The sequence below is a fragment of the Haliaeetus albicilla genome, chromosome 2 (genome assembly GCF_947461875.1).
Source record: "Haliaeetus albicilla chromosome 2, bHalAlb1.1, whole genome shotgun sequence".
NCBI classification, from domain to species: domain Eukaryota; kingdom Metazoa; phylum Chordata; class Aves; order Accipitriformes; family Accipitridae; genus Haliaeetus; species Haliaeetus albicilla.
The window spans coordinates 62,648,304-62,658,858 of record NC_091484.1 but is presented as its reverse complement, the minus strand read 5'-3'; the positions used below and the strand labels follow the sequence as shown (position 1 = coordinate 62,658,858).

General features: G+C 46.1%; 1 protein-coding gene across 1 annotated transcript; it reads left to right on the top strand.

The window, feature by feature from the left end:
• Positions 1-273: 273 nt before the first annotated feature.
• On the top strand, positions 274-8,819 carry LOC104320672 (patched domain-containing protein 3). Its single transcript, XM_069777594.1, has 4 exons — positions 274-1,170; positions 1,368-1,489; positions 3,269-3,414; positions 6,474-8,819. Exons 1-4 carry the CDS (start codon positions 442-444, stop codon positions 8,087-8,089), a joined length of 2,613 nt encoding a protein of 870 aa, XP_069633695.1. The 5' UTR covers positions 274-441; the 3' UTR covers positions 8,090-8,819.
• Positions 8,820-10,555: the final 1,736 nt, after the last annotated feature.

The window sequence follows — 10,555 nt, the reverse complement described above, 5'->3', positions numbered from 1 at the left end:
CTGCCGCTCGAGGAACGCGGTGCAGGGCCGGGCCTGGTGAAGCTGGGCCTGCAGCCTGCCCGGCGGGAGCCGGCCCGCACGACGGCAGAACCGGGCTCCGGGCAGCGCTCGGCACGACGGGCGCCGTGACGGCACCGAGGCCGCGGCGGGGCAGAGCCCCCCGCCCCGGGGCCGGCAGGGAGGCGCGGGCGGGCAGCCGGCGGGGCCGCCCCGTCTCCCCGCCCAGCCCCACGTGCCCGTGCGGCGGGGGCGGCGGAGGCCGCGGTGAGTCAGAGCGGGGGGACGGCCCTCGGCCGCGCCGCTGAAGAGGGCGCGTTCCGCCCGACGGGCAGAACACGGTTCTCCGCCGGCGCAGCGAGAAGCCCGCGGAGGGAGAGCTGCCGCCGGCAGCCCGCGCCCCCCCCCCCCCCCGCACACAGCCCCCCCACACCCCGCTCGGCCATGGCGAAGCCGCGGCGCCCCGCGGAGGGCTGCTCCTGCCGCAACACCGACTGCGTGGAACGGCCGCTGAGGCGGCTCTTCGAGGGGCTGGGGAGCGGCGTGGCCGCCTGCCCCTGGCCCTTCGTGCTGGTGCCGCTGCTGCTGTCGGGCGGGCTGGGCGCCGGCTTCCTCTTCCTGCCGCAGCGGCAGGCGAACGACATCGAGGAGCAGTTCACGCCGACGCAGGGCCCCGCCAAGGCCGAGCGCGCCTTCGTGCGGCGTTACTTCCCCACCAACGACTCGGAGCGCTTCTCCGTCCCGCGGCTGCCCACCGAGGGCGCCTACGCCACCCTCATCGCCGTGGCGGCGCGGGGGGGCTCGGTGCTGAGCCCGGCGGCGTGGCGCGACGTGCTGCGGCTGGACGCGGCGGTGCGCGGCCGCGCCGGCTACGAGCGGCTCTGCGCCCGCTCGGCCGGCGCCTGCGCCAGCCCCAACCCGCTGCTGGCCGACGGGGCGGCGGCCGACCTGGAGAACCTCACCTTCCCCGTCAACCACGGCAGGTTCCTGGGGGCCGCGCTGGGCGGCGTGCAGACGGACCCCGGCGGGCGGGTGCTGGCGGCGCGGGCCCTGAAGCTGGTGTACTACCTGCAGGAGGACGGCCCCGCGGCGGCGGAGAGCCGGCGGTGGCTGGAAGGCTTCCTGCGGGAGTTCCCGTCGCAGCTGGCGGCGCTGGACTTCACCTCCGTTCAGGTAACGCGGGGGCCGCCGAGACCCCAAGTGCCCGGGCTGCCCCGTCGCCGGCGGGGACGGGGGACGGGAAAGGCGGGACGGCCTGCAGGTTGCGTCGGTGCCGGCATGGTGTCGGGCGTTGCATGTGCGTGCGTGTGAAGACCACGAAGAAGAGTGCAAGTCCTTCATCTTCTCTTTCCTTGTTGCTTTAACAACAGGTGACTTACTTTACCTCGCTGTCCAGACAACAGGAGTTTGAAGGAAATGCCAAGAGCGTGATCCCACTCTTCTCCGTCACCTACTTCTTGACCATAACCTTTTCAGTCGTCTCTTGCCTAAAGTAACATGTCTTCTCTAAGCTATGGATCAATGAGAAGTGACCTCTGCTCTTTACCTTGCCTAAATTCGTTTCTGCTCTTGTCAAGTGAAGTCGTTCTTGAACATGCAGACTTCACGTGACATTTAATAATAGGCAAAATGTATTTCTTCGCTGTTTCTCTCCTACTTGTGCGCATTTCCTAACTGCTGAAATGGGGTTCGTGATAAGCACCAGACGCATACCTGAGCAAGCATTCAGTTCAGACATGCACAGCTTGAATGCTAGTATCCGTTCGTCTGTTCTCAGAAGCCATCAGTCATTTCTGTAGTCCCCGCCTCGTAAGAGTCCTTTTTGTAGCTGATGGTTTTGACACTATTTAAACAACTGAAACAACCCCCTGCTCTTTCTCTTTTTAAGAGGTCTGAGGTGCTACAGCACCTTTGGCACTGGAAAACACTATGCCAAAGTAAACGCTTTTAATGATGAAAGGGTTCTACTTTACCTTATGCAGGAAGGGGGCCAGAAGTGTTGCCTAGCCAGCCTGGCAGTGGCAAAATTCTGCATAAGCACTTCTGTTGAACAAAACTTACCAGCTCAACTTGGCATACCCAGTGGAGACATTCACCAAAAAAATGCATAGAAGTCAAACAGAAAAGTTGTCATTTGGGCAGAGGGAAGGAATAAGTGGTGCTATTGCTAAGGTTATTCTCCTACTTTCTTGCTTATCCTGCCTGCAAGATGCTAATTCTTTGTAAAGGTCAGTTAAAAAGGGGAAGGAAGCAGGGGAGGGAGGAGGAAGTATACCATGTTAAAATCCATTTACACTTTTTTTTTTGCCACCTGCTCGGTTAAGGTACAGATGAATGAGCACTAGCTTCATAGATGACTGCAGGTCTGGGTACAGCTTTAGGTATTCTGCTTGCTAGTAGAGTCTGAGCCTTACCTGCTGTCCACAAAGAACTTAGCCTGCCCTTTCTTTGTGCTGGTGGAAGGTGAACCATTGTACGTTTGACAACTGTACGGCAGTTTTTGTGTGCTGTGCTTGAGAAAAAAAGTTCTACTCTGAGGGTGGGCTTACTGGTTTAGCGCTTGCATCAAGCATCATGCCCATGAGGCTATACAATTTCTGGATATCAGCTGCCTCGCATATGGTTGGTTGTGAGCGCAGACAGAGCAAGGGCAGTTCCACCAACACACACTTCTTGCCTCGGAAATGAGATTCTCTTAAAGTTCAGAAATAGTCTACAGCCTGGAAAATATTACTAGTCAGGCAAGAGGCAACTCTTTACCCCCTCAGTGTGGTGTGAAGTCTCCCACTGAGAGCATTTCATGGGGAACCCACGAGCCAGCCCTCGGGGGCATCTTGGCAAATGGCTGGTACCCAATCTGTCTGCTGAGAAGGCTTTTCTACGCAGCACTTACTGCCTGGGAGGTGCTTCTATGCTACACCAAGAACGAATGTGAAAGGAAAAAGCTGAAAATTCATAATTTTTTGGGTCACCCTAAATCTAGCCTCTCTCTGGTAGCGCTTATGTGCCTTCATTTTGCCAGGATGCAAAGATCAGTACACATCTTTACTCTTAGGTATATAACTGCCCAGCAGTAATAATTTATTTAGCAGCTCCTATATAAATTAATCTTGTCCAGTGCTCACACCTGGGAGGTCTCTTAGCAAATAGCAGCTTTCATCAAGAGTTCCCTTCACAGACAGGATATTGTTGGTATCTGTGCACTTGTCATGCCAAACACCTTGCTGAAATATTTGACCTGTAACTAAGCTATTCCTTAAAATATTTTCAGACTGAGCTGTATAAGAAATAATGTCTGGCTTGCATGCTGTGGAGTGGTTTCTGCCGGTTTAGCTGTGTTAAGCAGCTTTGGATTGATGCTCTTCTGTGGAGTGCCATTTGTGGTCACTGTAGCAAATGCACCATTTCTTATTCTGGGTAAGTAGAAAAAGCGAGTCGGTTTCAGATATGAAGAGAGGAGTTAAAACAACTTGAAGGTGTTAGTCTTTTATGATGTGAGCGTCAGATCATAGGCAGTTCCATCCTGCAGTGAGGGGAGGAGACACCTGGAGGTGCAGCCTCGCCTGTGCTCCTACAGGTGGGTGAGCCGCTCAGCTCAGCGTACCCACGCTGGGACTGGAGCTGGGCTCTGCCAGAAGGGCAGCTTTTCCCAAAAATCGATGCCTGCTCTAGTTCCAGTGCTACGGCATGAAAACTATAAATAAGAGGGTGGAAAGGTTAGCACTTCGGGCATTATCCTAGCGTCCCTGGTAATTTAGCCATGATGACTAATCATTTATTTAACTAGTGTTGATACTTGAGGTGAGCTCAACTGGGTTCTGTCCCTGCATTCCCCTGTGTCATCCCCTGCTGTTTTCTATAGGCATACTCTAAGCATTTACATATCTTATTAGCTCTGGATAAGTTTGTCTACCCCAAAACAGTTTGTTGTTAGTACTGTTCTATGGGACTTCTGAATTTGTCAGCGATTTAAGCAGGTGCAGAGGTCTTCCCCAAATCATCCACCTCTTGACCACCTCTTTTTGGGGTACAGTGAGAGCTCCCTACTTCTCTGCCATTAGTCAGCCTCAGGGTAGCTCAACAGCAGCACCATGGAACATGTGCCCAGTGTACAGCTCATGCTACGCTGGCACTGACTCAATCCAGTACCTGTATTACGAGGTGAATATGGGAAGCAAGTTACCATAAGTTTTTGTATCCCATTTTGAGAGTGTAGTCTTTGGTCAGATAAAATTGGGCCTGAATACAGTTTAAGCAGTGAGCAGGACTGTCTGTAATTTCAAATAAGTAATCCGTCTCATTTTGTTAAGATGTGAAATTTTCTCTGCAATATAATGACTGTGTACTAAACCGTCTCCTTTAGCTATACAGCTGAAGTGATGCACCATTCATGCAACCAGCTCCCCCCCAAAAAAGCAAGGAAGTTAGTATCATTGCATCACAGTTGCACAGGCTGCTTGACAGCCAGTGCTGAACTTTCCAAATACCATTAGGTAACATTGCTGCAAATAAATTACTGCTTTTAAAATCCTTATCTGGTCTCCTACATGATAAATTCATGTGATCTTTTCTTGGTCTTGGTCTCATGCTGAGGAAAGCACATGCGGGTTGATAAAGGCTTTGCGTCATACTAGATGTCTAATGCAGATGATCCCTAGGGCATGCATTGTTTCTTTGTTTCCTGCATAATTCAAATGCATTTTGTATTTGCTTTTGGTTGCTTATCAATTGCAGAGGCTCTAAATTTCAGAAAGACCCTTTTGTATACCTGGGTGACATGGTTTAACCCCAGCCAGCAACTAAGCACCACACAGCTGCTCACTCACTCTGCCCCATCCAGTGGGACAGGGGAGAGAATCAAAAAATGAAAAAGTAAAACTCGTGAGTTGAGATAAAGACAGTTTAATAGGACAGAAAGGAAGAAAATAATAATGATGATGATTATAATAATATGACAATTGGAATATACAAAACAAAGGATGCACAACGCAATTGCTCACGACTCGCTGACTGATGCCCAGTTAGTTCCCGAGCAGTAATCCACCCCACCCTGGCCAACTGCCCCCAGTTTATATACTGGGCATGACGTCCCATGGTATGGAATATCCCTTTGGCCAGTTTGGGCCAGCTGCCCTGGCTGTGTCCCCTCCCAACTTCTTGTGCCCCTCCAGCCTTCTTGCTGGCTGGGCATCAGAAGCTGAAAAATCCTTGACTTAGTCTAAACACTACTTAGCAACAGCTGAAAACATCAGTGTGTTATCAACATTATTCTCATACTAAATTCAAGACATAGCACTATACCAGCTACTAGAAAGAAAATTAACTCTGTCCCAGTCAAAACCAGGACACAGTGAAGGGGCTTAAGCTAGTCTCTTCAGATCTTGATAAATAAAATACAGACTTTTGTCTTCCTTGCATTAAAGCAAACAAATTATCAGTACATTAGGTTAATTGCTTTGAAGCCTGCCTGCTTTCTGGAATCAGCCTGGCTCGCTGCCATCCAGTAGTACCTTTTGAGATGCTGCTGAATTCCTCTCTGCATGTCTACTGGCAATTGTCTGTTCAGGCAGCAGATAGTGATGTCATCTATTCTTTTGTGCTTAGCTGTATCATCTGTGTTGCTCCTCTATTCAGGTGGTCTTGCTTTCCCTTTTTGTGTGATTAATTTTCAGGGAGTAGAAGAGTCCTTGATAGAGTAACATTGGCAAAATACTGAAAGGTCTGTGATTAAAATCTCGAGAGTTAGCAGAGCTGAGAGAAGCACACTGGCTCTTCCTTTTTGAACTTCAGCTCACTGACTCTCGTGTTTTAGCAAAAACTAGCCCAGGACTGTGGCGGGTAGTACATGTGAGCGCATCATTATAAATGTGAAGATAAACAAATAATAAATCATGAATAAATACTGAAAGATAAACTGGAGAGAAGATAAGTGGAGAGCAAAGAGCATAAAAAAGCAAACCACTGGAAAACTGGGATCACTGTTGTCCCATGTGATAGCAACTGTTCTCCCTGTCTGCTGAAGGCAGAGCAAGAAATTATTGCTCTAATTTGCTGCAGTGATGAAGAAGAGATTCCAGAAATAACGGGGGATGCTTCCTGTGATAACAGTAGTTGAGCATCAGAAAAAGCGATGTATTTCAATCTATGTAATCTACATCACCAGACACCTGGACAGCAGATACAGCACTCTCGTCAGAGATGGACTAGGTGTGCTCAGTCCTTCAGCAAAGTAGGGTGAGGTCTCAACAACCCATCACGTCACCAGGAGTTTCTGAAATGTAATAAATTCAGCTACACACAAAGGTTCTGTTTTCCTGTATCTGTTCAACTTGCATCAGCACTAAAGTAATGTTAGTATCCTAACTTTCTTTTCCAAAATTTTATGCAGATTTAAATGTGATTAATTTTGTACTTTTATTGGGTGGTAGTGGAAGCTGCCACTTGCAATGCAGGGTTAACTTTTTCTCTTCTTGCAGGAGTTGGTGTTGATGACATGTTTATCATGATTGCTTCCTGGGAACAAAGCTTAAGAAAAAAAGAGAAATCTGATGTTAAATCTCTGCTGGCTGAGACTTACACAGAAGCAGCACTTTCTGTGACTATCACCACTCTCACAGATGTTTTGGCCTTTTTCATTGGCGTCTGGACTGCTTTTCCATCCGTGAGATCATTTTGCCTCTACACAGGCACTGCTTTTGTCTTCTGCTATATATATACCTTGACCTTCTTTGGGGCAGTTATTGTATTAAATTATAAAAGGGAGCAAGGAAACCGACACTGGCTAACTTGCATGCCTGTGGGAGTAGGTGAAGATCAGGCTGAGAAGTCCTGCTTGTACAATGTTTGCTGTATAGGCAGCTGTTCTGGGCAGTCATCTGAGGTAGAAACCAAACAGCCAGAAAGTGAACATCCAATGAGCATATTCTTTAAAAAGTATTATGGCCCTTTCTTCACAAATAAATGGATCAAGCTACTTGTGGTATTGCTGTATGGAACATATTTGGGTGGCAGTATTTATGGATGTACTCAGATCAGGGAAGGCATTGATCTTAGAAATCTGGCGAGTGATGACTCGTACGTTATTCCATACTATGATGACGATGACAAATACTTCTCAGCATATGGACCCAGGGTCATGGTTGTCATTACTGAAAGTGTAGATTACTGGAATGAGACTGTTTGTCTTGTCATCGAGAACTGCACACAGAATTTAGAGGACATTTCCTATGTAGACAAGAACTTCACAGAGTCATGGCTGAGAGTATACACAAGACTTGCCAAAGAAGGTTTGATAAATATAAGCAATAAGACTCTTTTCATTAAGAACTTAAGTGTGTTGTTCAAAATTGTTCCCAGTTTTGAGTGGGACATTAACAAGACTCAGGATAAAATAGAAGCTTCACGTTTCTTCATCCAGACGGTAAATGTGACTTCAGCCATTGACGAGAAGAATCTTCTCAATCAGTTAAGAGAGACGGCCGAGCAGTGCAGTATTCCATTAATGGTGTATCACCCAGCATTCATCTACTACGATCAGTACCTGGTAATAGTGCAGAACACTGTTCAGAACATTGTCGTTGCTGCCGGGGCAATGCTCGTCGTCTCCCTTTTGCTTATTCCCAACCCATTGTGTTCATTGTGGGTGACTTTTGCTATAGTTTCTGTTATAGTTGGTGTTGCTGGTTTCATGACATTTTGGAACGTCAATCTAGATTCCATATCCATGATCAACCTGGTTATTTGTATAGGGTTTTCAGTAGATTTTTCTGCTCATATTTCCTATGCCTTTGTTACAAGTGGAGAGTCATCAGCCAATAAAAGGGCAATCGAAGCTCTGTACCTGCTAGGTTACCCAGTATTACAAGGTGCACTTTCTACTATACTAGGAGTAGTTGTCCTGGCTGCAGCAAAAGCCTACATCTTCAGAACATTTTTCAAGATCATGTTCCTTGTTATTTTGTTTGGGGCTCTTCACGGTCTTGTTTTTATTCCGGTATTTTTAACCTTTTTTGGAAACTTTGGCAGATCACCCCACAATACCCAATCTAAAAAGCTAGAGCTTAGGTTTAGAAATGATAAAGATTGTCCGTGACTAAGTTAAATGTAATATATTTACTATATGTTGATTAAAAATAGTGACTTTCAGGGAATATAAGAAATGAAGAAAATGAAGGTCAGAAAAGTAAATACAACAGGGAAGCAAAGGCTTCAGAAAAGCCAGGTAAGAAAAATAACAGAAGAAATGAAAATGCACAGAATGGATTTGGATTTCTCATTTTTGTGTGTGCTTGACTAGCATCTTGTCAATGTTGTTAAATGTTGTTAAATATTTTTTTTTTTTGTGACTTATTTAGTGAATATTATAAACACTGACCATGGCTGGCATGAGCTTAATGGACTATGTTACAAGTTTGTCAGGCAGTGCATGCAGGAGGGAAGAATAACTCCTACTGGTTTGCCTTTCCTGCCTGTTTACCTTGGCCCAACACTGAGCCTGAAGACAACTTTCCCCCAGGAGGCTCAAACCTGGAGGTTTTACAGCAAGATTACAAGAGGTCAGGACTACCTCAGACTGCAACAACTCATAAGCCTTCAGGAGACAAAGTCTGCTTGGGCTTTTAATGCAGCATGAGAAACCCTTAGGGAAGGCAAACTGACTCACATTTTCTGTTCACATCTGTCTTTCTGTGGTGTCCTGTTCTCTTGCTAAGATTAAACATTATGTAGCTTTAAGAAGATTGTGTGTAGCTTCTGTTGGCTGCAGTCTGTGAAGGGATATGCTGTAGGTGACTGAACCTGTGTGGACCTCCTGGGTCACCACCATGGAAGATGCTGTGCCATGGCATGACAGGGCAAGGATTCATTAAAGGGAATCAACACCCGATTGAGGACGAAGTGAAAAAATAACTCAGGTTTAAGCCGGTCAGTCCCAAAACTATAAACCCATATATGACTGTCTTTATCAGTGACAACCCATCCTGTGATGCAGTGATAGAGCAGAGGACCTTTCACTGAATAAGAGCTATGAATATATGAGGTGGTCTTTTAAGCTGTAGGGACAAGACACTGGATGAAAAGACAGTACATAATTTGTCACCAATTTAATGAGCTACCTGTTGGAAATCAAATGAACAATAGTAACTGATGTTGGCAGTTTTGGAGAAATTGGTCTAGGAGTTACTAAAGCATTCGTTCCAAATCTGCAGCTGTGGAGTGTTTCTTCTGAGAGATGAGAGTTTCTTTCTGTGAGAAAGCCAGGGACTGCCTCTGTTCCATGTGGATTTCTGACCAGTTGCATGAGACCCAGTAGACAGGGCAGAATCCTTCTATTTCCTTCATGATTTCTCTGTTTATGGGGACAATGGACTGGAAGTTAAGTCACTCAGAAATTGATAATTAATTTCCAGGACAAAGTGGAAGTACTGATGCTAATTTTCAGAGGAGTGAATCATAGTCTAAGGCATTAAATTAATTCCCATTTAGAGTCACTATGAAAGCTACATAACAAAGCTCAAGATAAATCAGTGTCAGCCAAGAAAACTGTGTGCACAGTTACTCAATATTGGCTGAATCTGGAACGCAACAAAAGCATTTATCAAAGAACACTGGCAACTTTCTGTCCAAAAGCCATTATTAACAAAGTTGCCACAAAAAAGAAAATTAAACCCCAAAACTTCTCAAAAAATTTTGATTCTGTGCACACCCTCTCAAATTGGAAAAAAAGTGCCAGAGACCACATGGAGTTCACCTGAAACTTTGCTATGAATATATGAATACTATATGTTAGTAGCTCAAATACTACAGTGATGGCTGAAAATAAAACCTTTAGAGATATGTTAGTCTGAAGAGTAACAACTATAGTCATCATTAAGACACATTATATATCCCTCCCTTTGTAAAAGCAAAATAAAGTCAAGCACAAAGCTGTTTTTTGGGGGAATACTTAACGTGCATAAAACCAGAACTACACCTCAGCTGATAGGTCTTTCCATATGTACTTTTGTCCCTAGGTCCTAAAGCAATAGGCTTTTTTTACTTTGTGGAGATTAAAACAAACAAAACCACCAAATGCCCTACCATCCACTCCTCTACCTACGACAGCCTGAGAATTCTTACATTAAATTCTCTGCAAAAAGTATCCTGACCTTTACTGCAAATTTCTATGTCCAGAGAATGTTGTGTTTCCTTCTTGTTCCAGTTTTGATACTCAGACCAAATCTAGGTGTGTTGTTTCATCACTAAGGCAGCTGAATATTCTACTGTGAAAGTAGCTAAAATGGGTAAATGTTTATAAAAAAAGTTACAGGTCTTACAACACCAGAGTTGGAAGAGCAAGTTTTGTTCATAGAAGGAGAAGCAGTTCTTGAAAGAGTAGTCAAATGCTGAAAACTAGCATCAGGCTTCGAGGAAATCTGCTCCTGAGGTGGAAGTCAAAACCCAGTACTACCACAGCCCATATAGTATACCACTGAATCTCAGCCAGCAGCATTAAATTTCCTGGACAGGGCACTAACCACAAAGCTAGATTTAAGAAAAAACAAAACAAAAAACCCCAACC